Source organism: Polistes dominula, unplaced genomic scaffold (genome assembly GCF_049000335.1).
Source record: "Polistes dominula isolate Pdom_NZ unplaced genomic scaffold, Pdom_raw_medaka contig_33, whole genome shotgun sequence".
Lineage (NCBI taxonomy): Eukaryota > Metazoa > Arthropoda > Insecta > Hymenoptera > Vespidae > Polistes > Polistes dominula.
The window spans coordinates 961,472-987,533 of NW_028300998.1; the positions used below are offsets into that span (position 1 = coordinate 961,472).

General features: G+C 27.4%; 6 protein-coding genes and 1 long non-coding RNA gene across 18 annotated transcripts; 4 read left to right on the forward strand and 3 right to left on the reverse strand.

Annotated features, from left to right (window-relative positions):
- Nucleotides 1–331: 331 nt before the first annotated feature.
- LOC107064461 (uncharacterized) lies at nucleotides 332–3,966 on the reverse strand. The gene is made up of 11 exons (XM_089173480.1): nucleotides 3,756–3,966; nucleotides 3,433–3,652; nucleotides 3,090–3,331; nucleotides 2,810–2,999; nucleotides 2,549–2,713; nucleotides 2,305–2,470; nucleotides 2,138–2,242; nucleotides 1,809–1,891; nucleotides 1,640–1,704; nucleotides 1,491–1,543; nucleotides 332–1,375 (listed from the first exon to the last, which is right to left on the reverse strand). Exons 1-11 carry the CDS (start codon nucleotides 3,936–3,938, stop codon nucleotides 1,222–1,224), a joined length of 1,626 nt encoding a protein of 541 aa, XP_089029606.1. The 5' UTR covers nucleotides 3,939–3,966; the 3' UTR covers nucleotides 332–1,221.
- Nucleotides 3,967–4,110: 144 nt separating this feature from the next.
- On the forward strand, nucleotides 4,111–5,607 carry LOC107064569 (cilia- and flagella-associated protein 300). Its single transcript, XM_089173481.1, has 6 exons — nucleotides 4,111–4,235; nucleotides 4,316–4,397; nucleotides 4,493–4,565; nucleotides 4,671–4,843; nucleotides 4,916–5,088; nucleotides 5,172–5,607. Exons 1-6 carry the CDS (start codon nucleotides 4,141–4,143, stop codon nucleotides 5,353–5,355), a joined length of 780 nt encoding a protein of 259 aa, XP_089029607.1. The 5' UTR covers nucleotides 4,111–4,140; the 3' UTR covers nucleotides 5,356–5,607.
- An 843-nt stretch (nucleotides 5,608–6,450) lies between these two features.
- LOC107064463 (uncharacterized) lies at nucleotides 6,451–10,420 on the reverse strand. Of its 3 annotated transcripts, none has more exons than XM_089173473.1 (9): nucleotides 10,309–10,420; nucleotides 9,205–9,355; nucleotides 9,033–9,089; nucleotides 8,776–8,960; nucleotides 8,548–8,668; nucleotides 7,427–8,399; nucleotides 7,123–7,339; nucleotides 6,868–7,040; nucleotides 6,451–6,777 (listed from the first exon to the last, which is right to left on the reverse strand). In XM_089173473.1, the coding sequence occupies exons 2-9, from the start codon at nucleotides 9,333–9,335 to the stop codon at nucleotides 6,679–6,681; spliced, it is 1,956 nt and encodes a 651-aa protein (XP_089029599.1). In that variant the 5' UTR covers nucleotides 9,336–9,355; nucleotides 10,309–10,420; the 3' UTR covers nucleotides 6,451–6,678. The 3 variants fall into 3 exon arrangements, with proteins under 3 accessions (XP_089029599.1, XP_089029598.1, XP_089029600.1); XM_089173472.1 differs by lacking the exon at nucleotides 10,309–10,420 and adding an exon at nucleotides 9,764–10,080; XM_089173474.1 differs by lacking the exon at nucleotides 10,309–10,420 and adding an exon at nucleotides 9,764–9,901 and having other exon boundaries at nucleotides 9,042–9,089.
- Nucleotides 9,970–25,973, reverse strand: LOC107064464 (phospholipid-transporting ATPase IF). 10 transcript variants are annotated; one of them, XR_016176899.1, is made up of 22 exons: nucleotides 21,995–23,068; nucleotides 16,742–16,846; nucleotides 16,385–16,639; nucleotides 16,136–16,288; nucleotides 15,766–16,064; nucleotides 15,244–15,458; nucleotides 14,879–15,165; nucleotides 14,624–14,803; nucleotides 14,244–14,391; nucleotides 14,010–14,152; nucleotides 13,688–13,927; nucleotides 13,291–13,433; nucleotides 13,043–13,202; nucleotides 12,483–12,788; nucleotides 11,922–12,108; nucleotides 11,698–11,843; nucleotides 11,501–11,604; nucleotides 11,125–11,350; nucleotides 10,917–11,039; nucleotides 10,555–10,795; nucleotides 10,309–10,422; nucleotides 9,970–10,179 (listed from the first exon to the last, which is right to left on the reverse strand). XR_016176899.1 is itself a non-coding variant. In XM_089173463.1 (19 exons), the coding sequence occupies exons 1-19, from the start codon at nucleotides 22,064–22,066 to the stop codon at nucleotides 10,977–10,979; spliced, it is 3,432 nt and encodes a 1,143-aa protein (XP_089029589.1). In that variant the 5' UTR covers nucleotides 22,067–23,068; the 3' UTR covers nucleotides 10,908–10,976. The 10 variants fall into 10 exon arrangements, 2 of the variants coding, with proteins under 2 accessions (XP_089029589.1, XP_089029590.1); XR_016176898.1 differs by having other exon boundaries at nucleotides 9,970–10,217; XR_016176903.1 differs by lacking the exon at nucleotides 21,995–23,068 and adding an exon at nucleotides 25,738–25,973 and having other exon boundaries at nucleotides 9,970–10,217; nucleotides 10,309–10,795.
- On the forward strand, nucleotides 10,619–11,130 carry LOC149032203 (uncharacterized). The gene is made up of 2 exons (XR_016176905.1): nucleotides 10,619–10,758; nucleotides 10,983–11,130. It is a non-coding gene; the product is annotated as an uncharacterized LOC149032203 (long non-coding RNA).
- On the forward strand, nucleotides 17,314–21,988 carry LOC107064568 (2-oxoglutarate dehydrogenase, mitochondrial). Its single transcript, XM_089173479.1, is given in 15 exon segments — nucleotides 17,314–18,076; nucleotides 18,079–18,120; nucleotides 18,200–18,481; nucleotides 18,552–18,762; nucleotides 18,869–19,046; nucleotides 19,144–19,259; nucleotides 19,347–19,483; nucleotides 19,577–19,722; nucleotides 19,792–19,981; nucleotides 20,050–20,271; nucleotides 20,349–20,625; nucleotides 20,750–20,835; nucleotides 20,903–21,223; nucleotides 21,297–21,581; nucleotides 21,700–21,988. Coding segments are annotated over 15 exon segments (3,210 nt in total). The 5' UTR covers nucleotides 17,314–17,560; the 3' UTR covers nucleotides 21,901–21,988.
- LOC107064566 (glucose-fructose oxidoreductase domain-containing protein 1) lies at nucleotides 23,376–25,731 on the forward strand. The gene is made up of 2 exons (XM_015317365.2): nucleotides 23,376–24,043; nucleotides 24,155–25,731. Exons 1-2 carry the CDS (start codon nucleotides 23,557–23,559, stop codon nucleotides 24,823–24,825), a joined length of 1,158 nt encoding a protein of 385 aa, XP_015172851.1. The 5' UTR covers nucleotides 23,376–23,556; the 3' UTR covers nucleotides 24,826–25,731.
- Nucleotides 25,974–26,062: the final 89 nt, after the last annotated feature.

Consider the following 26,062-nt stretch of genomic DNA (forward strand, 5'->3'; position numbering starts at 1 on the left):
CTTCAATAATGAGTGTCTAAATTTGATAATTTGTTAAAAGGTATTTTTTGTTTTAAGAAATTTATTTCTTTTTTTTTCTTTATATTTATCCGTTTTAAATAATTACTACTCCATTTTGATGATGAATGGAAAAATTATTATTGATCTTAAATAATATTCATTTCATCTAATGTAATACGAGCCTAAAAATGAGATATTAGAAACGTTCAAGAGAATATTCTAAAACCTAAACACGAACATCATTTACGTATCTCTTCTATATGTAATTTGTAAGTCTATAAATTTAGAACTTAACTTGTTTATCGTTTATTTGATCATACAGTTTTATAAATTTTGTTTTTTTTTTTTGTATTTTAACATATAATATTAGAATTTATATATTGTAGTATTCTCTACAAATATCGATAAAATATAAATAATACATTTATATATATATATATTTCTATTGCTAATAATATTAATTAACTTGATAATTTCGTAATAATATAAATTGGTTTTATGCAAATGCAAGAAGATACATTAATTGAAGTCGTTCAGTGCACACACTTAATCGATTAATTTCATAAAACAAACAAAGTTGAGAAATTCGATGAAATAATGTATATTGTTGTATTATTTATTATTCAATAGTTAACAAAATGTTATCGTTTAATGGTATTAATCATTATTATTCAAAAAAAGTTATTATAAATATAAAAAGTTATGACGACTATACACCAAGAAGTGGTTTGACACTTAAATTGAAGATTTTTCAAAAAATCGCAGAGTTGTTAATCAATGTGTGAACAGCACTGAACTGGCTCATTTCAAATTGTGATATATATAAGTATAGTTATTTAGTAAGTATTATTATTTTGTTTACATAATTATTACGTTAAAAGAAAAATTATATACATACATATATATGTGTTATTATTATCATAATTAATGTTTTTTTTTTGTTTTTTTTTTTTTTATATATATGATATGTAACAGATTATTTGATATTTCAATTTACGATCAATAGGTTCAATAAAAATTAATAATATAAATTATGATAAAATATCAATGCACATATACATAAGTAATTTCGTATAAAAAAAAAAAGAAAAAAAAATTCATATTTCAATTTATACTTACAAACAGTAGGAAATCTAAGATGTCGAAATATTATATCGTTGAAGATGATGTATTTCTTTTTGTAAAAGATGAACCTGTTTAAACAATATTTGTACAAATTGATTATTTTTCAAAGTTACTTATAACATAAACACAAACCTTTTTAATCGTATCATTTAAAAATTGTTGTTTTGAAATTGACGTCATATTTGTAATTCCATCCATATTTATCGTATTTAATGAATCCAACAATTCAATGATTCTTTTATTTATGTTACTGCAACAATTATATATATATATATATATGAAATTTATAAATACATTGATAAATTCACTTTTTAGTAATAAATCAAAATTTTCAAAATGATTTTATATCGTCACACAATACTTACGCAGGTGATATAAATATTGATTTATTTTTTGTCTGCAAATTCGTTTGATCTTTCTGAAAACAAAAAACACCAAAAAAAAAAAGACAATTGTTTATTATAATTTGATATATAGCACACTGTAACAAAGAAATTTTATTAAAATATCTTACCGAATTGTTTTCTGTATTATTTATACATAAATCATTAACATCTTCAATAGCAAATGGGATGTCACCTAATAAACATAAATTAATTACATTTTAATATTTTTTTTGAAAATTTAATTAACTTAAAATACACACACACACACACAGAGACACAAATTTTGTATTATTGTACCTTTTCTTCTTTTTGTAGCTTTTTCCATACTTTTATGAAAACTCGTTTTATCATCTCTCCACTTTTGTAGAGTTATTTTGTCTCTGTATAAAAAAAAAAAATATGAACAATACAGAAACAAATGTTTTAATAAAATTAATCATTGATCTATTTAAAAACAGAACCAATTTATCTAAAATTAATAAATTTACTGCTACTACTGTATTATTAAAAAAAAATAAAAAAAAAAATGATAATATACACTAATTATAGATACAGATAAAGTATCATGTTTTAAATAGACTATCTATTACATTAGAAATTGACATGAATGATGATTAATTATTTACTTCATTTTTTGAAGTACAGAAGCTTCTTTATTCAACATTTCTGTAATTTTGTTGATCCATAAAAGTTGATTTTGTCTAACTAAATCAATTCCTTTGCTAACACATCTACAAATATCAATTATAATTAATTTCAATATTATATTTATACTTATATTATTATATCATACCTATTACTTGGTTTATAAGCTTTTCTCTTTTCTATCATAGATATTTTATCAAATTTATTTGATATATTACTGCAACTAGTAGAACAATTAACAACTTGTAACATACTTGATGTATCTTTGTTATTCGAATCCTTATAAACAACTGTTAATGATTTAGGCTTTGTTTCTGTTTAAGATAATAAGATAATAAACATAATTGTATATATATTACAATTTTATTTCTACTTGCAAGAAATATTCTTACGTTTCACAGGTATTATTCCAATTTCAATTTTATCTGGATGTAATTTGTTCCATTCAATTTTTAAAAATGTTAAAATACTAGCAAATCCAAGTGCTACGATATTCTCTGGTGGCATAATTAAAGGATTACGCGCTACTTGTAAATTTTTTAATTTTGGTATCAAGCCTACAAATTTAATGAATTATCAATGTATATATTACAAGTCAATTTTGGAAATATGCAATAAGAGGACAATGAATAATTTGTATAATACATATTTACAGAGTTCTAATGGTAACATTTGAATTAGATTTCCTTGCAATAAAAGTGTATGTAAAGAAGTATGAAATTTAATGTTATTTGGTAAAGATTGTAATTGATTATTTCGTACATCTAACCATTCGAGATTTTGTAAAGATGGAAAAAGTTCATCAGGAATTTCTGTTAATGCATTATTTTCTAAATAAAGCATCTATAAAGATAATACACTTGTATTAATATCAATTATTAGAACATATATAAAATAATAAAGCTAACTTAACTATATATATACATATAATACCTGTATTGTTGAAAAATGTTGTATTATATTATCTGGTAATACTGTAAGTCTTGCATTTGACAAGTCAACAAACATTGAATTGTAAACAAATTTTGTGTTACAAATTGGTTCTAAATAATCTTCATATTGTTTATTTGATTCTTGTGTTGCATCTTGCGTTACTATCGAAGAAATATCAGATGTAGAATCCAAATCATCAGCAGGTACAGGACACAACTCGCTAGTACGTAATTCTTTAGTATCTTAAACACGTGTAAAAAATACAAATTTATTATTTCAAACAAATTAATCAACAATAAAACTTTGTCCAGTTTTATACAATTGTTTATTCTTCATTATTTACCATATAATTCATTGGATATATCAGCATGGTTTTCATATAATTCAGTAGTCTTCAACGATACTTCATCGTTTAAAATATCAGCAAAATGAGATTTCAATATAGTATACGATTCAAAAGTTATACTTTTGTCTACTTGTTCTTCCTCTTCATCATCCAATTCAGATAAATTATGTCTATTTAAATCAGTAGACTCTTCCACATTGTATTCCTTCTCACTTTGCTATAATAAATAGTAAATATGTGATTTAATCAATCAATGAAAATCTTTTTGCATTTTAAATTACAGCAATATTTAGAAGAATAAAATAAAAAAATAAAAATACCGCATCTTCTTTCGTTAAAATGTCCTCTGTTTCATTTAAAATGATTTCTTCATCAACATTATTTTCCTTTTCATAAGCATCTTCATTATTAACACATTTGTGAATTGACAAATATCTATCATTATTAGATTCATTATTAAATCCATAATACTGTTCAAGAATTTCTCGTGTTACGTTGATCATTGGAATACGCAAAACAAAAACAAAAAACAAAACTAAATAGATTCAAATGTTAAATATGTATTTAATAATTTGTTTAATTTATTAAAGAGAGAATGAATAAAATTTGAACATAAGTGTGTCATTTAAATGATTCATTAATCTTTCACATTTTCTTTATTCGATACGTTGTTTCTATGGAAACAAATGTGATAATTTTTTTAAAATGGATCTACTTCCTCAATATACGTTCATTCCACTTACATGTAAACATTATTTTGATATAAACGATAAAGAAACGCAAGATTTACTTAACAAATGGTAATGTCATATGTTTATATATTTATACATTTTTTATTTTGTTCAAAATGTACATCCAAAATTCTTATTCATTTTAATAGGGGATTGAAGAGAAATATCATTATACAACATTTTTCCTTCAATGAACCTTTTTATTTGTATCATAAATACCATTTTGCTGAGGTAAATGGATAATATTTATAATTTAATGTTACATTTTTGTATTTCTTAATTATCTATAAATATAAATGTAATTATTTGTTATTAAATAATAACAGGCCTTTTTTAAAAATCGTGTCGTTGTTGAAAATTTATTAACAAAAACAGAAAACTCATCGTGGACAAAGCAAGGTATCAAATTTAATTATAAAAAAAAATGTTATTTAAATATCTTCTTCTGATATTATATTACTGTATATTATTAAATACATGTTTTTTTTCTTTTTCTTTTTCTAGGAATTATTGCATCAACTGTGGACGTAGAACAATTACCATGTTCTGTTATAAATATGTCTTTTTTTGATAAATTACGTAATCCAGATAATGGAATAATAAGTATTTCTGGTGTTATTCGTAAAAGATATGATAGCGAAATTCATGATTTCCTTGTTTCTGACAAATTAAGAGAGGTAAGAAGAAGAGGATATGATGACACGACATTTAACAAATTACATTTGAATATTTTCTGTATGTCTTCTTAGATGTTATTGGATGAAGAGTCAGAACAATATAATTTATATACGAAAGATGAAAGAAACGAATTTATTTTTTGCATTTTTCAAATGTTAGTACTTGGTGGAAGTTTGTGTCAATACGAAGACACTTTGGAACCATATCTTACTATTACAAAACGGATGTATAAAGATCTCATAAGGTTTAACATTTTTCTTGTTCATTAATGATCTATTTTGAAAAACAATCCTATTGTTTATAGATTAGAATAATTCATTATTTCAGAGTAGAAAAACGAAAAAATTCCGAAGAATTATCTATCAGTACAATTGTTTTAAAAGTTATAGCTAAAGATAATAAAAATCGAGAATATTATCCAAGTAATACTTCTTGTAATATACAGAATATTGGATTTCTATTGATCGATGGAAATCTACGTGAAGTTACAACGTTTCTACATCAGTTCTGATTGATATTGTGTAATTACTTATTCACATTCTTCATTTGTAATTAATAATACGAACAAATACAAAGAGACAAAAAAAAAAGAACATTATTAATTATACATTTATCTTATAATTGTTTGTCAAATACGTACACATATTTTCAGTTGACGCTTCAGTTGCAATTGTAATCATACTACGAACCATTATTATAACTTAAAATTATTAGTGTTGTATTCGTGAGTAAGAATAATAATTATTGATTACTTATTTACCGTTATACACTAAATAAAAAAATAATTTATCACACAATTAATTGTGACTTTAAAGAAATATATAAATAAAAATATATCTATATATATATATATATAAAGGAAATTTTATACTATATATAAGTTATAATACTTTCTTCTTGTTCCTTAGTTGAATTATTGAATTTGTATCGTATTTTAACACATGGACTGAAAAGTCCCGGACAAATGCTCATGCAATATAAAGCCAATACGTTCTTTTGATCATCTTTACGATGTCAGCTAACTCACACAACTTCAATTTCCGATCATTCAAAATGATTTTGTGGATTTTTCGTTTATGTTTTCTGATGTTTCCGCCTCATTTAGACGTCCACTGCGTTCTGCATCATCAGTGTCTCTCTACGACCACGTTTGAAGTTAGCAAACAAACGTTTTATTGTTGTTTCTGATAGAGTGGAGTCCCCATAACACTTTTTAAGCCATTGCTTCGCTTGAACGGTATTTTTTTGTCCATCAAGAAGCAGTGTAAAATTGAAACACGAAATTGTTTTTGATTCATTGTGAATGCAATAAATTGGTACAATCTATGTATGAGGCTCAAGATTTTTCAGCTCATATGTTATACGTTTTGTTGATATCGTTCATCATATAGCAATTTTTATGGCACATTTATCAATAATTTTAAAATTTCTAAAAAAAACTTAGAACAAATATATTACTGATAATCTATATACGAATCTTTAGTTGTGTTTGGTATGTGAACTTTTTGTTTCTTATCTTCATAAAATATTAAAATTTGAATGAAATAGTATTTTCCCATAAGTGATTCTATCGATGATATAATTCAATCGTTGACTAAAAACTACATACACAATAATAGAGAATATGAAATGATTTAATATAAATCATGAAAAAAGAACTGGCAAGTAGATTATGTTTGTTAATATAATATTGTAGGCAAAATATTGTTCGATTATAATCTGCATAATAATAATAATAATAATAATAATAATAATAATAATAATAATAATAATAATAATACAGAAAATGTTGTACGTAATGGTCATTAGTGTACTTAGAATCTATTACGTATATCTAATCTTTACAGTAACAATATTTGCGTAAATGGAATAATGAATGTTCCACACACCTAGCTTGTGGCCCATATTTGTTAATTCTACTCACATCAGTAATCTAGAAAAGAATTAAAAAAAAAAAAAAGAAAAAGAAAAGAAATGTAATAAATTCGATTACGAACAATGTAATTAAACTTAATCAACTTACTTTGGTATTGAAAAGATTCTTTTTAACGTTATAAGTAATACTCGCTTCAAATAATCCACCACCTGGTTCTGTTTTTACTTTTATTTGATATATCTCAGATGTTATCTTAGTTTTTGCAGTAAGATCTGCTACAAAGCCATCTTGATCTCCAGATTTTTGAAAATTCAATAAACCTTATAACATATTTTTAATTATTATATGTATGTATACTTTTCTTATATAAATATAAAAACAACTATATAAAATGTATAATACCTTTAGTGGGTAAAAGTTTAACAGACCATAGTATTTGATTCAATTGTAAAATTTCACATTTATCACGATGATCTTCCGTGTAGGAATTAAGGAATTGAATAAAATACTTAGCAGCAGCAATAACATTAGGATTATCAACTGGTACTTCTTTCCAAGTAAGGCAAGCACACCAATGTGGTTCTATGAATGCATTCGCGCATGTTCTCTCCAAGGGTATCTATTTCAAATGAATATTGAAAAATGAAAATATTATCCTGTGTTAATTGTGTTCAAAGTTATTAGATATTATTAATATTTATTATACCTTATCGAATAAACTAATGGCCCTTTGAAAACGATCTCCTTCTTTTGGAGTTTCATAATTAATTATACTTTGTAATGTTTTATGTACATCAAACGGTGTTGTCAAATGTTTCGTGTTATGTAAGAAATTTTCATAGGCACGTGGATAGACTTGTTTGAACCATGGTGGAAAAGTGAAAGAAAAGAATGGCAATCGTTCTTCTTGTTTACCTTGCAAAGTATTACGAATTTCTGCAAATCTATGTCCATGATCGCTCATTAATATTAAAACAGTATTATTTAAGTGACCAGAATCTTGTAACTGTTTTACCCAATGATATACATCTTCATCTGCAGCACCAATGTCATTATAAGAATCATGAGATAATTCACCGTGAAAACCAAATAGAAATTTAGGCTCGTCTTTGTAAGTATCAAAAATAGATTTCATGTAATTTAGCATAACCACGTGACGTGGAATACTTCCCATACAATATTTATTGTAATTACGAAAATACTGCTCAGCAGCTAAGTAAAATGTTCTCATATAATGATTTGTGGGTTGCTCTTTAAAACCTTTTAAACGATAAGTGAATGTTCCAATGTGATAAACGTCTTCCATAAATCCTGTTATATATCCCTTTTCTTTATACTCTTTCCACACCATTGGATATACATCAACATATTGTGCTTTCTGACCCATACGTTTACGCGTCTCTGGCAATTCAAGTTCTATTTTGCCCGTAAGAATAGGAATTAGAGCTTGTGGTGTACCATCACCTACTATATTATAACCTTCCAAAACTAAAGTATTTAAATTTGTCTTCAGATATTCGTATGTTTTAGGCAATTTTCGGATAAACGTATTACGTGATAAAGAATCAAAACCAAACATTAATACGTTTAATTTGAGTGCAGTATTTGGAACATTATCCCAAGTATACTTCTTTTTTATTTCTAAATCTTGTTTCACTCCAGCTAAGACGCTATGCCATCTAAAAAACCATTAATGAATGTTAAATTGATAATACATCATATGTGATCAAAACATAGCTAAATATTAAACATAAACTAAATATTAAACATATAGCTAAAATAGTTTATTTTAAAGAATTCATGTATTTTAATTCATTTTATACTAACTTGTTTCCATTCTCCGAAGTACATTTTACGTCGACAAAATCGCTATGTCTGGGAATATAGAAATCATCAGCTTCTATTGGTTCCGAATACTTAATATTGTTATCATCTATTCTGATTATTTCTATAAATAAAAAAAAAAAAAAAAAGAAAATAGCAAGAAACAAGACATTAATGAAACATTTGAATATTTGTCAATATGTATAAAACTTTGAAAATAATTCTAATTACCACTAAACGTGCACATCAATCGTCCATACTTATTTTGTATTTCTTTATCGACTATGAGTCTTGTTTTATTAACTTTTACCCAATCTTGGGGAGTACAAACTATGGGGGGTACATTATGTATAAATTTCATTATCTCTGGATTAGAAACCTTCAATTCTGGTAGCTTACATGCAGGAACTCCATCTCTAAAATATAATCAATTTAGTATTCTTAAGAAAAAATCATTATAACTGTATATATGAATTAATTTTACACACCCTACGTACAAAGTATCTTGTTCAACTGATTCTTTTATCAATCGGGACATATATACACTGTAATGAAACAAATAACAATGATGAAGAAACATTTGTAACATATTTAAAATAAGATAAAATATTATTGTATTAATAAAAACAAAAAAAAAGTATTATGAGAAAAATTACTTACAGTTTGTCATAATTTGACAAGTCATCGTTATATCTTAATTCAGATCTAAGTACTTGACCAATATAAAATATGAATACAATGATCAATGCAATTATTATGAATCTTTTAAAGTAACACGATGTGATCCTCATGTTTATTTAATTGATCATACCTGAAGAAAAATGATCAGTTAGTCATTGATGTCTATAATCATTTTTTTTTCATCGATTTGTCTATGCACATGAATTTGAATACAAAATCTGTGTTACAATAATAACCGAATAAAAGTTGATGTATATCAAATAATTGTATGTTTTATTTTAAAAAATAGACAACAACAACAAAAAGTGTAACTTCACTGTTAACAAGTATATATGTCAAATATTGTTTTCTAGTTCTAATTTTATAAAAGAGAATGTAATAAAATTTTTTTTTAATATTTCTTAGATCACATTTTAAAAATGCATTTTTTAAAGAATTATCACACAATTAAATACACACACAAAAAAAACACGTATATATATATTCACATATATGTATATAGATACAAATTCACAGAAAAAGAAGAAAAACTGTATACCTTTTGCAAAAGAAAGAACTTTGTGCGTTTTTTCCAAGAATTACGTTTCTCTCTGATAATATTTAGCCGCTTGTTCCAAACGAACAAGTGAGATCATTTTGATTAGATAAACGTGGTTACGATAAGTTTATAATAAATTTAATCATCTTTCAAATTTTTATATATATATATATATATATTGAACATTTGAATAGGAAAGAAAATGATTCTTGAAATTCGATCTCGTTTATTTCATCGTTTTATAACCAAAAGTATGTTTGTATTTAATTATTTCTCTCTTTTTTGTATGTACGAACTTGAAAACATCTCTCTTTCTCTCTCTCTCTCTCTCTCTCTCTATCTATCTATCTCTCTCTCAGTTACTTTTTCTTATTTCTAAATTTCGATATTATGTGCAAGCATATGTAGAGGGCGCTCTATTCAATAACATTTATTTACATTATTTGGTCCGATCCTAATGTGGCAATTATATGCTTTCTTAACTATTTTTTTCATAATAAAATTCGTATAATATAAAAAATGAATTTAAAAATTGCAATTCATACCTGATGATATTTTATGGATTCGTAGACATCGAACGCGAATACATGACATTCGCGAATAATTGCATTATTTTCACAGAATACAATTGAATGATTTTAGTTTTGTCATCCATACACCTTCCATAAAGAATATTTAAAAATAACTATGCGCATATATGATCATCGTGTTTAAAAGTTGTAGAATTTAATCTATTATTATTATTATTATTATTATTATTATTGCGCGCGACAATAGAAAAATGTACTTACAATGATGTAAGTTTGAATTAATGACAAGATAATAATTTTCTTTTGACGGTTTTAACATTAATCAATAGACATTATCTCAAACATGTTGAATTCTTCAAAATAATTATATTTGCTTGTATAACAAATGTATATATATATATATATTTTTTTTTTGTAAAATGTTCTTTCACGTGATGAAACATCACTTAACGAAGATCAAGAAAGGTTAGCAGAATATTGTTTTCGTTTTTTCTTTTCATTGCTGAAAATATTTATGAAATATTAACAAATAATTTCTAATTTTTGAAATATTATTTTTTTATTAATTTTATATATTTTTTTTTATAAATGTATATAAAGAAATATAAAAATAATTATTATACCATAATAAAGAGAAAGCACTATAGACGTTTAATTTTGCATCTAATTATAAGAATAATTTTTTACAGATTCTTATTGAAATCAAAATGACCCCTCCATGGTAAAATATTACTAATGTTTTCATCCTACAAATGAGAAAAGATTGCAATTTTTATAAATGTATAATGCTTTCTTTATAAATGTGTAAATAACATTAATAAATATTATTACCTGAAATTGTGAAGATGAAGTCATTTCATTGTCACTATCAACGAAATACATGGTATCCGGTGTTTCTTCATTTTTACGTAGAATTTTATCTGGTCTATGTGATTCATAAATTTTAATTAAACATCCAGGAATTAATGAAATAACAAGTACTAACAAAGTAAGTAACCAGAACGTAGTCGACATTAACAATTTTGGAAAAACAGAAAACATATCGCCATCATATCGACTGTAACATAAAATTATCATTATTTTTATTTTTTTTTTTTACTTCAATAGATTCTTATGATATTCAGTTATTTTTCTTTAAAAAAAAAAAAAAAAAATGTCAACTACATTTTTTTTCTATTCTACAAAATTTTTGAACAATTATACTTACAATTTTACAATAGAATATACAAATGCAAATATAAAAAAGCATAATTCTGATAATATTACACTAATTACTAATTGTACCGTCCAATATGAACTGCATAGTAATAACTAAAAAAAAAAAAATAAATAAATATCAATTAAATTATATAATTGGTGTGATATTTAGTAAAGATATAAAATATAAAAGTGATCAAACAATACCTGACAATTAATGACAAGTATAGCCATATGGAATATCCATGTACTGTAACTCCAGTGTTCCACTGGTGTATTGTCATATAAGATTATAGGATTCTTATATATATAAAAATATAATACAAAATATATTATACAAATTTGCCATATACCTAGGAATTCAGAAAATTTATTTGTATAAGTTTATTTGTTAAATTCCATAAACTTCAATAAATGCTGTGAGTGTTTACCTATAGCTGACCATAAGAAAAATTGTTTCCAGGATAATAGAAAATTTTTCTTATGAAGCTTGTATAAATACGGATTGCATAAAAGTTTATTAGCAGCATAATCTTGCTCATATAATCCAAATATGACTATTGGAACTGATGTAAATATTACATTGAATAACATTAAGAACATACTATCATATAATCCCTGTATAAAAAATATTTAACATTGATAAAACATAATGATACTTACAGAAACTTATTATATATACAGGGTGGGACAATATCTCTGTACAGTTAGAATATTGTCGTTGTTTATAATAACAATATGAAACATTTTATATACGCAACTTATACGGCATGATGAGGGACGTATTTTGGCTTGAACGTTTTTTTGCGTGAGTGGAGGCATAGAGGAGATTTCAAGGTCCCATAATATTCATTTAAAAAAATGCAGAGTAAATTGCTTATATAAAATTTGTCATATTGTTATTATAAACAACGACAATATTCTAATTGGACAGAAATATTGACCCATCCAATATATGTGTGTATGTTGAATTTGTATAATATTTAATATACCTGACTAGAAAATCCATTATGTATAGCAAATAATATTTGTGGTGTAATGAAGACGAAATTTTTATAGAAGAAATATTGTGTTAAAATACTGATACGTCGATAATACCAATGTCCATGTACGAGAAAGACTTTTTTTAAATGTTTAAATCGTGCAAATGCAAAATCCGATGACATGGTTGCTTGACGTCCTTCTCTACCCATTATTCCTAAACCGACATGAGCTTCTTGAATCATGGACACGTCGTTTCCACCATCACCTATCGCTGCAGTTACTATTTCCTTTGTATTTTTTATCATTTGAACGATCTGAAACATTCAATTTCCCCGCCATTTTTAAAAGCCACGCTGCTATTTGTATTCAACATGATAAATACATAAACTACGTAATTCAAGTTTACTACTTCAATTTGACTCTGTATGAGATAGAAAAAGAAAAAATGATTATTATTTCAAAATGAATTCTCAAGAATGAGACAATTTTCCTAGTTAACGATTTATCTTCTAAATTTTGTTTTTTTTTAATCCTATCATTTAAATAATTATACACGATCATTTGTTACCTCACTTTTTTGGAGAGGCGTTAATCTACAACATACAACTGACTCACATGCCATTGCTACTTTTTTAAACAACTCTGGACATGTTTGAATAACCGATCTTAGACAAGTTCCATTGATTAAAAATCCATATTGTCTATAAGGTTCCAATTTCATTTTACGTCTGTAAATGTCGTATTTAAAATTATAATTATATTGTTATACATTAATAGAAAAGATGTTTTAATTTGTGCAAATATTATTATACTTACTCGAAATGAGTCAAAGTAATAAAGCAAGTATGCGGCGTTGTTTGTGTCATTAAACGTAACACTTCAGTACCTTTTTTATAATGACCGCACAAAAAAGCTATATTTTCAGCCGTTTCTGCTTTGTCACCGGTAAGTACCCAAACCTACATAATAAAATATATTGTATGATACTACACTATTACAGCTAAGGGAATACACATCTATGTGAAATTTCAATGCAAAATATTCGCAAACGGCTGGCTATCTGCGGCAAGTTTAAAGACCCAAAGAATCTTCTCATGGACTACTACAAGTGTGCCAAATTTCAAACAAATCGGAAAGAAGACGATCCCAGTCTCTTCTTGTAAATTAACTACAATCGATTTACGATATGCATATAACTTATAAAATCATAAACCTTTATTCCCGCCACTCTGAGACACTCGAGCGTTTCTTCAACATTTTCTTGAAGACGATCTTCAACCGCAGTTACTCCAAGTAAAGTTAGACCACTTTCCATCTCTTCGTAGGCACGTTGGATGCACGTTTCTCGATCTTGTCCAATCACTTGTCTTGAAAGTTCAATATTACGTGTCAATCGTTCATAATCTATTTGATTTAATTTCTTATAAGCCACTACCAAAGTACGCAATCCTCTCTAATTCAAGATAGAAAAAATATTAATAAAGAAGACGTACATGTAATTGCTATTGATAACATTATAGAACATTAGCGCATACCATGGAAAATTCTTTCACGTGAGCAGCTGCTGTTTCGACGTCTCCTTGTACAATCAAAGGTAAAATTGATGTGTCTGCACCTTTACAATACAACCACAAGTCATCTGCGGTATCCTTGAGTATTACTGACATTCTTTTCCGATCTGTTTACACATAATATGAAGAATTATATTCATTTGTTTGAAATCATCAAAGTTAAAATGAAAATAATCACACAATAATTGTTCAACTTACCAGAACTGAATTCTAATACGTCTATTTTTTGAAAAATAAGAATACTATCATTTATCTTTATTTCCATTACATTGCTCGTGTTTTTGTAAAATACAACACCACATCTTGCGCTTGCTTCTACCAAAGCTTTTTCATCCGTCGATGTTGCCTGTAATATATGTTAATTTTGTCATTGAAATATAATCATTTATTATTACTGTTTTATTGTTGTATTTGCATAAAACAACAAAGCAATATATTTATTTTTTTATGAATTACGTAGCTGAACATTATTCATCATTTAACCAAATAGATTTAAAGGAAAGTTTAGCGTGGAGTGCATACGCCCAACACGGTATATGGAACGTATTAAGCAAACATTAAAATATTGGCATCCTTACTTGATATTCTGGAAGATCCGGGTGCATTAATAATGAACTATTAATCTTTGTTGTTTCTTTTAATCTAAAACTCTTACGATATTCTAAACGTTTAGAACTAATAATTGATTTTTGACTTGGCGGTGCTATTTGAACAACGTGGCAAAGAGAAATACTTATCATGAAGTGCCAGATTTCCGGCTGTAATGTTAATACAATGTTTCAATTACATGATCATTTTTTCAATATATAACATGTAATCGCGTCAACATTTACCTGCCACGATTGTAATTTAATAGCCTTCTGTTCGTCTCCGTTAGGTGGTAACAAGTAAAGACTACCATCGCAATCTTTTTCTATATATACTTTTCCATTGATAGAACATCTTCTGAATACCATTAAATTTTCAGTCAGAGTACCAGTTTTATCAGTAAATAAATACTCAACCTGACCAAGTTCCTCATTTAAATCCGATGTGTTGCTCAATGCTGGTTGATCGGATGCATTGTCATACAAATCGATGTCCCACTCGAAGAAAAATGATCCCAGAAATTTCTGTAATTCTGAAAAGCGCATGGATAACAATACAAAAGAAAATATGCAATATTGTTGAAGGTATTACTACGCGCATGATATCTTACCGATTGTGACATATAACGATATTGGAACGATATAATTATACAAAATAGTAAAACTGAAGAAGTCTACAATAATAGACAAAGGTGTAGTAGAACTTTTCTCTCCCAAATAGAAATCCCATGTTGAATTAGATTCAATTATAAATTTCAAAATCGTAGAAATACTTATTTCAAGCAGCAGTAGTATGATAAATACAGTAAGATACTTATTGATAGATCTGAAAAAAATATATGATATTTATTTTAATTGTTAACTGAATATTAATATAAATTATCGTTAATAATATTGTAGGATTCGTGAAAAAAATTGGATCGCTGGACTAACTGGGACCGGGGAATTCGAACCACGGATCTTTCACTTTCCGGGTGAGACTGCTCTTTAACACCAATTGAGCTATCCAGGGCCCACCGACCACAATCCTTCTCACGAAGGCCCGATAAGTTTGGCATGGAGGCACTCGTCCCACAATATTAATTTATTAATTTTTTTTTTTTTTTTTTTGTAGAAATAAAACGTCTACGTACTTTTCTGCAGTTGAAAATTTATTAGGAACCGTTTTCGAATTTAAAGATAGCTTAGTATCTTGACCAGTATAAATAACACAACCGACTACATTATCGGTGTCTTTTAATATTGCTCCACGAAGCAACATATTATCTATTGTTAGAAATCCACTCGTCACTTCGTCCATATCATTTTCTATTTCTATTTTTCCATGAAAAGTATAAAGATCTGCCATAGGTGTTTGACATGTCACAGTTGCTTGCATCGATACTATCTCTTGAAGAGACATCGTCGAAAGGATTTTTGGTACACTAATCGTCTAAACATGCACAAAAGAAAATAACGTATAATGTACAATTTGTCTATCTACATAAATATTTCAATAAATACCTTTAAATTGGTTTCTCCATCTAAATTGGATGTTGTAACATAACAGTAACCGGAACTATCATCGCTGTGTAAAAGAAGAAGATCACATGGAATATCTTCGTCTCGTCCTATTTTTACAATATCTCCAACAACTATTTGCTCGCAGTGAATAGCCTATGATATTTATATGATAAACATTTTATTTTATTATTATATATAAAATGTTGATAAAAAACAATTATACTTCATATATAAAATATTATAACTGACCTGTGCACATTTGTTACGAATGACATTTACCAATCTTGTATTAATACGTTTATCTACTTTATATCGAAGATAATCTTCGTATCCTTGTTTGCAAGCAGTCACCAATATGACAAACGTTAAAGGTAGGGAACTTGTGAATGGTGAAATTGGAGAATCTATCATTAGTGCTACTAATGTGTTAATAAGAAAATAGAAATTTGCTATACGTCGAAATTGTTCAAATAAATTTTTCGGAATAAAATTCCACACGGTATACTGTAAAAAAAAAAAAAAAGAGAAAAAAACCATGTTCAAGGATTTAGGTAGAATCTTTTGTAACACTAACTAGTTTTACAAATATATACGACGAATACTTACTTTATGGGACACGATACGATTCCTCGGAAATTGGTTTTTTGATGGAACATTGTCAGGACTTATTCTAATGAATCTGTGTTCAGGAAATATTGAAGAACTCTCACCCTAAAAATGTATGTCTATATAAATACAAATATATATATATATATATATATATATATATATATATATATATATATATATATGTGAAAGTTAAGAAATTTCATTGAAATAAATAATAATAATAATAATAATACTTTAATTAATACATTTTGTTTCTTGTTATTTTGTTATAAAAAATATGTATCAATTATTTTCGCAATTTTGTACATTTATACTTTAGGTTAAATTATCAAACACATCGTCAAACTATCCGATTTGATTTTTCTTCTTTTACGAAAAAATATGAATATATTTCGTTGTATTTTTTTTTTTTTTTTTTTTTTTTACTGACAAATCTTACAATATTTAAACGATAATAAAATAACAAAAAAATCTTTATTATGAAAATAATAATATTTTCACAAATATACGTATATAGAATATTAATTGCATAAACTTTCAATGGGATACAAATTTATTGTATGAATATTGCTACGAACATAATACCATATATATATATAGATAATAAGATTTTAATTAAGAAATTTGATATACGTCATAATGAAACTGATGTTTAACGTGAGTAGAAAAAAAAAAAAAAAAAAGAAAAGAAATATTTTATTTTTACTTACTATATTGTTCTATCAAAATATATTATATAATTGAAAAATAATTCATACGTGTTTGTTCGATTTTCATAAGAATTTTTCAACAGTTCAAAATTGAATGATTACAAAAATGCCCACGATCATAAAACTTTATAGACAGACGCGAAATTTGTTATCACACGTGTCTCGACAAATAAAACTTCGTGAGAAAAAATTCGAACGTTATAAACACGATGATGGTTCTGACGAAATAAAAGACATTTTTCTTACTATGTCAAATCATCATTATTTGCAAAACATGTATAGAGCTTGGTTGAAAGATAAAAATTCTGTACATTCTTCTTGGAATGAATTCTTTCAACAAATTGATTCGCAAAGAAATAACATTAAATCTACTACTTCACCTGAAAACAATATTCCTACAACCGAGTCAAAAATGACAAAAATTGATGTAAAACAAAAGGAAAAAGGACCAGAACAACAAAGTAATACTATTATTCATTTTCTCTTCATACACATATATTCTTACATACATTTTGCATTAAATTTTTGCTTATTGTTTGTTTGTTTGTTTTTTTTCTTTCAGTTTCAATGTTACCTAAAACTAAGGGGTCGTCTTTTGATCAATCTTCAAGTGATAATTATATAAACAATACATTAGACGTTGATGCTACGATTCGTGCTTATCAGGTAGAAAAAAAAATGATTGATTGATTGATTGATTGATTGCTATGTTACAATGATATAATTAATATATTTATATTTAAAGACACGCGGTCATTTGATAGCCGATTTGGATCCATTGGGTATTCAAAATCCGGATTCCGTTAAGCTTCAAGGGACTGCCAAGTTGCCACCAACGATCGTGGTAAGGGAATATCTAAAGGGAATAACAGAAGCTGACATGGATAAAGAATTTTTATTGACGAAATCAACAATGATCGGTGGAACGAAAACAAGTTTACCATTGCGTGAGATCATTAAGAGATTAAATCAAATTTATTGCGGACATTTAGGACTCGAATACACTTATATTCACGATCCTATTATGGTAATCGATGAAACTAATCATTAAACTCAAAATGTACATTTTATATCGATTATTGTATACGATCATTCAGTTAGACTGGTTAAGACAAAAATTTGAAGTACCAAATGCTTGGAAATTATCTAACGAACACAGAATATGGATTTGGAAGAATATCATGAAAGCGGTGACATTTGAAGGATTTTTACAAAGGAAGTATAGCAGCGAAAAAAGATTTGGATTGGGAGGTTGCGAATCGGTTATCGCTGCAATGATGCAATTTTTGGAAACATCTTCTGAAAAAGGCAATGAATTACTACCCTTGTTTTTTTTTTTTTTTTTTTTTTTTCAATTCAAAACAAGAGAATGAAATTTTATTTGATTTTCAATTAGATTATTTCTATTTGGTAGGAGTGGAAACCGTGATGATAGGAATGGCACATCGTGGGCGTTTGAACACATTAGTTAATGTATGTTCGAAACCTTTGCATCAATTATTTACTCAGTTCAATCCTGTAGCTTTAGATGGTTTTGGATCAGGTGATGTAAAATATCATCTTGGAACGTATACTGAGAAATTATTGGAAAGGTATCATACATTATAATTTTTAATCTCTATGTTTTTTTTTGTGTGTATCTAATACTAAATAACTTTTACATGTTTATTTATACTTATTTACATATAGAAGTAAAAAAAAAATTCATGTTTCCGTCATGGCAAATCCTTCGCATTTAGAAGCTATCGATCCTGTCGTAGTTGGTCGAATTAGAGCCGAACAAGTAAACAAGAAAGATTTTAAAAGTACGTAACGCGATATTTGATGATGATTTTTGTCCTTCTCTTCTGTAAAAATATTAATCTACAAGAATTTTCATTGATATTAACAAGGTGAAAGATCATTGGCTCTTTTAATTCACGGCGATGCTGCTTTAGCTGGGCAAGGAGTAGTTTTTGAAACGATGCACTTAACAAATCTACCAGAATATACAACTGGTGGTGTTATTCATATAGTTATAAATAATCAGGTAAAATTTCGAATGTTATTGCAATAAATAATTGTGCGATTGTATTAGCTCATGAAATTATTTTATTATCTTTTAATATTTAAACAACTTAAGATTGGTTTTACGACCGATCCGAGATATTCTCGATCCAGTTGGCATTGTACGGATGTGGCGAGGGTCATAAACGCACCTGTATTTCATGTATACGGCGATGATCCGGATTTAGTCGTGTACTGTAGTCAAGTTGCCAGCGAATATAGGTAAATGTTTCGATGCAACACGAATGTCTTATCTCAATTAAACGTTTCTACTTAATATTTATCTGAAAGGGCAATATTTCATAATGACGTTATGGTCGACGTTGTGGGATATCGAAGATTTGGTCATAATGAATTGGACGAGCCTATGTTGACACAACCTATCATGTACAAGAAAATAAAAGCTCGTCCAAATGTTCTGACCATCTACAGCGATAAACTTTTGAAAGAGGGCGTGATAACCGAAGCTTTTGCAAAAGAAGTTTGTCAAAATACATTTTAAATAATATTTTTAATAATAATTTCCTGTCATCTTTTATTTTTTCGTAGGAAACCGAAAAATACTTAGACCATTGTGAAACAGAATTCAAGAAAGCGCAATCCATTCAATCTATACACATGTGGGATTGGCATGACGTACCATGGAGCGAATTCTTTTCAAATCAAAGTCCGAAAAATAAGATTCCAACATCAGGCATCGATTTGGAATCAATTAAAATGATTTGTAAAGTTTTATCTACTCCTCCGGAAGGGATAACAGCGCACAATGCGGTACGCAATAGAAAACGATCTATTTGTCAATAATTTAAATTTCTAGATAATTATTTTTATAATTCTATTGTATGTAGGTGTTAAGAGCAATGAAAAAACGACGAGAGATGATAACAGTCAATGAAATTGATTGGGCTATGAGCGAAGGTTTAGCATTTCTTAGTCTATTGAAAGAAGGACATCACGTAAGATTATCCGGACAAGATGTGGAACGTGGAACATTTTCCCATCGAATGCACATTATTCATGATCAAAATAGAGACAAATTATATAAAAATCTTCTGAATGATGCTTTTTCTGGCCAAGCACTTTATACCGTTTCCAATTCACCATTGTCCGAATACGGGGTTTGCGGTAAAATTTATTATACACAAGATATAAAATAGTTATAAGCGTAAAAAATATATATATATATATATATATATATATTTTTTTATTTTATTAACAATCAATTCTTTAATATTGTTGTCCGGAAAAGGTTTCGAGTTAGGATACTCGACTTACAATTACAATTCGCTTATACTTTGGGAAGCACAATTCGGTGATTTTGTTAATACCTGTCAGGTAATACATTAATTTAATATAAATGACAATGCTTGATTAGTCTAAAATTATCATGAATTTGATTTAGGTTACTATAGATTGTATATTAGCTTCTGGCGAATCAAAATGGGGTAGACAAGTAGGATTAGTTTTGCTTTTACCACATGGCATGGAAGGCCAAGGACCTGAACATTCGTCTGCAAGATTGGAAAGATTTTTGCAATTGTGTGATGATGATAATTTGCAAATTCCTGGAACGGAATCGAATGCTTCTGGAAATGAATTATCGGAAGAGATTATGACACGACAACTTTTTGAAATTAATTGGATCGTTTGTAATTTGACTACACCGGCTAACTTTTTTCATGTTTTACGACGACAAATATTGATGCCTTTTAGAAAACCACTGGTGTGAATAATTTAACATTGCAAATTTTATTATAATAAATAATAGATAATTAATTATCGTTCAATTATTGTAGGTAATTATGACACCAAAGTCATTGCTTCGACATCCAATGGCGGTATCGAATTTCAAAGACATAAGCCCTGGCACAACGTTTCAACCTATGATTGGAGACCATTCTGTCAAACCAGAAGGCATTCAAAAGATACTATTTTGTTCAGGAAAAGTCTATTATGATCTTGTTCTAGAACGTAAGGAAAAACAATTAGAAGATAAAATTGCAATAATACGAATCGAACAACTATGTCCATTTCCATATCACCTCGTTAGAAATGAATTCACTAAATATCCTAAATGCAAGGTAACTTAATGCGTATCGTTTATTTAACAATAATAATTGCACACAATTTCTCGTTGTAAACGAAATGAAGTAAAATTTAATAATTCGTTATATCTAATATGTTACCTTGAACACGTAGATAATGTGGTTTCAAGAAGAACACAAAAATCAAGGCCCGTACTATTATACAAGAGATAGATTAGCGTTAGCTTTACGTCTACGAGTGGAAGAAATAAAGTATGGTGGTCGAGCACCTAGTGCATCTCCAGCAACTGGCAATAAGCCAATTTACGTAGCAGAATTTCAAAGCATGATGAAAATTGCAATGAATCTTGATTGAAGTTCTAAGAATGATAATAATAATAATAAGTGATTTCCGAATATAGTTATTCAAATTCAATATATATATATATTAAGATATCACTTAAACTCACCAACATGCACAGATATTTCGTTCGTTCTTTTTTCCAACGTGAAAAAAGTAATCGATTTGTACAATTCCACATCGTAACATTATCGTATATTTTTACGTTTTGATGTTAACAAAACAACTGACACATTAGAAAACGTTATAATCAATGTAGAAGCTGAAAGAGGTGTTAACACAACTGACACGTCTTGAATACATGTGTGTTTGTCCTTAGCTAAAGTTTTACACCTCAAACTAAATACCTCATCTTAGCATCGAAGATAATTCTTTAACGAACTAGACGCGTCGTCATTGATCTCAAATATTATTTTGTTAATTCTATTAAAATATAAGTCTATAATTGTAAGTAAAGCAATTTATTGTATAAACTTACCATATTAGTGTCAAGTGTCTATGATTAAAAAAATATGCACGATCGAACGAAAGAAACGCACTTTTTTTTCTGTTTTTTTTTTCAAAAATATAGAAACATCGATTAAAAATATCAACGAATTGATTTTAAATTGAAATTTGTTTTTTTCATCACTATAATAAAATTTATTATTATATATATATTTTTTTTCTCAATACATCATTATATTTTTGTACAAGAGAGCAAACTATTTTTGTTTTGTTTGTTAATCTAAAAATTTGAACACCGTAAGAGAGTAAGGAGGAGTCTTAAAGTAACATCGATTACGATTAATTCTTTTAATCTTGAAATGAATTTCGAAGTTGTCAGTTTATTTCTTAGAATTAATATGATAAAATATGATAAAGAATTTAATATAGCCGATGTACTTTTGTTTAGATATATCCATCGATACTAAAAGCCTTGATATTATTAACTTCTTCACGTTCTTATCAAGTTCAACGAAGTCCGATAGTATAGTTTACTTTATTTTTATAGAAAAAAAACTTGTCAATTTTTCTCCAGATAATATATTATCAATGAGATAATATCTTGCTACTAACTTAACAATTTCTATTTTTCTATAAGTATGATTACGTAAATTATGTTATCCCTTTTCTTTTTCATTGTCAAAATTAATGTAACGTTATGTTCAATTATCATAAAGTGAGAACAGATTTTTTTAATACACTTTGATATAAATCAAAGTGATTAAAAATATTGATTATTAGATAAGAACATTACCAATTCAGAACAAATATTGTACTCATTCATTTGTTAAATATTTTCTATGAAAATTAAAAAAAACTCTTTCAATATAATTGAGAAGAAGAATATTATTGTTCTATTTATTTATACATTAATACATTGCATATTTTTAAAGGATCATGCTCTGAATCGCGTGTAAGAAAGTTACGGTCGGTAATATACCGATAGAGTATCAAAAATGATTTTGCTATTCAACCGATAGAGTGCCAGTAATCATTGTTTAAGAAAATGTCATAACTCATTGGATTAATCATTCGATTAGAAATTGATATAAAACCGTACGATTTATAACCACTGATTGTATTTAAATGGTGTCATTATTGATTACCAAATAAAATTTATCAACGTTTATATATATATATATGACAATGATTAAATAAAAAGACGATTTAATTAAAAGTACAAATATGACATTACCTGGTATTGGAGTGTTTGGCACAGGGAATATTGTCAGAGTAATTATTCCCTTTTTAAGAGTGAAGGGATTTGAAATTAAAGCTATATGGGGTAGAACGTTATCCGAAGTATCGGAAGCAGCAGCTGATCTTGAGATACCATTTCATACAAGTCGTATAGATGACGTGCTTCTGAGGAAAGATGTTGATTTAATATTTATTATGTGTTCACCAAGTTTACATGCACAGATTGCAGTCAAAGCTTTGGGTATAGGAAAGCATGTGGTTTGTGACAAACCTGCTGGCTTAAGTCAAAGTGAAGCATTAAAAATGGTTAGAGCTGCTCAATATTATCCATCATTAATCAGCATAGTCAATCACAGTTTGAGATTTCTACCAGCATTTGTTTACATGAAGAAAGCTTTGGAAGATGATTATTTAGGAGGTCCTATAACAATCATTGAAATTAGAGTACATATGGGAAGTTTATTACATAATGGTATGTATTAAATAGTTCACACAATTAACTAATGTAAAATGATATTTCCTCTTTCCTTATTGTAACTAATATTTTCATTTTCATTTCTTTTTTTTTTTTTTTTGGTATCAGATTATGATTGGTTATGCGATGATACAATGGGTGGTGGAATTTTGGCATTAGTAGGTAGCCATGTAATAGATCTAATATTCCATTTGATTGGTCAACGAGCTATAAGAGTACATGCTGTTGTTAGAACGTTTACTCAAACTACAAAATATATCAATGGCATACGTCATATAACATCACCTGATTTTTGTACTTTTCAAATTGAACTGAGTGGAGGAGCATTAGTTACGGCTACATTAAGTAATCACTTACAAGGGCAGCTTTCTCAAGAAGTATTGATATGTGGCGGTAATAATCATCTTCTTGTTACCAATGGAGATTTATATGGATTTAAAGGAGGACAAGAAGAAATTCTTTATCGAGATACTGATGATTTAGAAATACCACAACCTGTCTCTGATTCTATTCCACGTCCTTACATTAAAGGATTACGAAATATGATTTCTGCGTTAAGAGAAGCATTTCAATCGGTTGAAGATAAAAGAGGTTGGGTAAAAGAACCTGTATTTTGTGCAGCTACATTTGAAGATGGCTTATATGTACAAGCAGTTATTGATGCATTACGTCAAAGTAACAAACGTAGAGAATGGACTAAAGTTAACATCTTAACAGAAGAGCCTGATCCAAACCCATTGCTCAGTGCTGCTGTTAGAGCTACAGCTATATCAATATAAATAATAAAGTATACATGATATTTTTATCAGCGCGAGTACACATATGAAGAAAGTGAAATTTCTTACACTTATTTAACGCTATTTATATTAAAAAATAGATAATATGAGTATACACAACTTTTATTCTTTTTATACTATATGCTAAACATGAAATATTTAATGCAAATGTTAAATAGATCCATCATCGTGTAAGAAGTTTCATTTTAAAAATTAATTTTATGAAGATGAATCAAAAATTAATATATTCTCTCTCTCTCTCTTTTTCTCTCTCTAATCATACATTCAATTTTATTAACAACTTTTAAATATTTCACGCATCAACACAAAATACTTTCATATGTATATAGGCAGCTCAAATGTTTCTCTACATTGACAATGAGATACACAATATTATCTTATATTTAATATTAGATTTAATATCTTTTAGAAAATACATAATTATTTGCTTTAGATTCTATTATTCAAATGAAGGTTGTTTAATTTATGTTGTTTTTAACTTAATTTAACATTTTATATATATTATATTATATTCGTGCATAACTATACATAGAGATATTTATTATAAAACAAAAGAATTATGTGTGAATATATTATTATCCTTATAATATCAATTAACGTGCACAAATGATTTTACAAATTTCCCATCTTTATGTCTCGAAAAATAATAGAACAAGAGCCAGACAACTGCCAGACCTTTGTTATAAATCTACTAAATACGTATTTTTACGTGACTCGCCCTCCAATGACAAACTACGATAAACGTAAAAATACGTTAACCGCATGTTAACCAAGTGTTAAGATGAGCCAATTTTATCGTTACTTTTCAACTCTCATTATTATTACATAAATATATTTATAAATAAGAAAATGTATGATTAAAAATAACAACGAGTGATCAAGTCATTAACCTACCTTCACGATCAACGGTATTGTCGCGAGTTGACGAATTCCATATTTTAATTATCGTATAAAACATTTATTCCAACTACATGCAATAAGATATTGCTGTGATCTATACAATGCTATAATTAAATAATGACGTAATGATACAATAATTATATATATTATTACATATCAGTCACGTGCTATGACGCTTTGTCGATAAAGCGGATAAGTTTATACACAAATACATATATATATATATATATATATATATAACTATATCAGTGAAGCCAGATCGTAGAACATTTCTACCCCTTCTCTCGAGCCCAGCACGCCTCGACTAACGAAATGTTAC

What these genes read in the sequence shown, in the direction of transcription:
- LOC107064464 (XM_089173463.1), bottom strand. Translation starts at nt 22,066, where the DNA reads ATGTGGAATTGTACAAATCGATTACTTTTTTCACGTTGGAAAAAAGAA. An exon ending in AAATTTTCAACTGCAGAAAA is followed by an intron (nt 15,459 to 15,765) that starts GTACGTAGACGT and finishes TATTTTTTTCAG; the next exon opens with ATCTATCAATAAGTATCTTA. An exon ending in TTAAATTACAATCGTGGCAG is followed by an intron (nt 14,804 to 14,878) that starts GTAAATGTTGAC and finishes TTAACATTACAG; the next exon opens with CCGGAAATCTGGCACTTCAT.
- LOC107064463 (XM_089173473.1), bottom strand. Translation starts at nt 9,335, where the DNA reads ATGAGGATCACATCGTGTTACTTTAAAAGATTCATAATAATTGCATTG. An exon ending in TTGTCAAATTATGACAAACT is followed by an intron (nt 9,090 to 9,204) that starts GTAAGTAATTTT and finishes GTTTCATTACAG; the next exon opens with TGTATATATGTCCCGATTGA. An exon ending in CCATTAGTTTATTCGATAAG is followed by an intron (nt 7,340 to 7,426) that starts GTATAATAAATA and finishes CATTTGAAATAG; the next exon opens with ATACCCTTGGAGAGAACATG.
- LOC107064461 (XM_089173480.1), bottom strand. Translation starts at nt 3,938, where the DNA reads ATGATCAACGTAACACGAGAAATTCTTGAACAGTATTATGGATTTAAT. An exon ending in TATATCCAATGAATTATATG is followed by an intron (nt 3,332 to 3,432) that starts GTAAATAATGAA and finishes CACGTGTTTAAG; the next exon opens with ATACTAAAGAATTACGTACT. An exon ending in AATGTTACCATTAGAACTCT is followed by an intron (nt 2,714 to 2,809) that starts GTAAATATGTAT and finishes TTAAATTTGTAG; the next exon opens with GCTTGATACCAAAATTAAAA.
- LOC107064566 (XM_015317365.2), top strand. Translation starts at nt 23,557, where the DNA reads ATGACATTACCTGGTATTGGAGTGTTTGGCACAGGGAATATTGTCAGA. An exon ending in GGGAAGTTTATTACATAATG is followed by an intron (nt 24,044 to 24,154) that starts GTATGTATTAAA and finishes TTTTGGTATCAG; the next exon opens with ATTATGATTGGTTATGCGAT.
- LOC107064569 (XM_089173481.1), top strand. Translation starts at nt 4,141, where the DNA reads ATGGATCTACTTCCTCAATATACGTTCATTCCACTTACATGTAAACAT. An exon ending in CTCATCGTGGACAAAGCAAG is followed by an intron (nt 4,566 to 4,670) that starts GTATCAAATTTA and finishes TTCTTTTTCTAG; the next exon opens with GAATTATTGCATCAACTGTG. An exon ending in TTTCTGACAAATTAAGAGAG is followed by an intron (nt 4,844 to 4,915) that starts GTAAGAAGAAGA and finishes ATGTCTTCTTAG; the next exon opens with ATGTTATTGGATGAAGAGTC.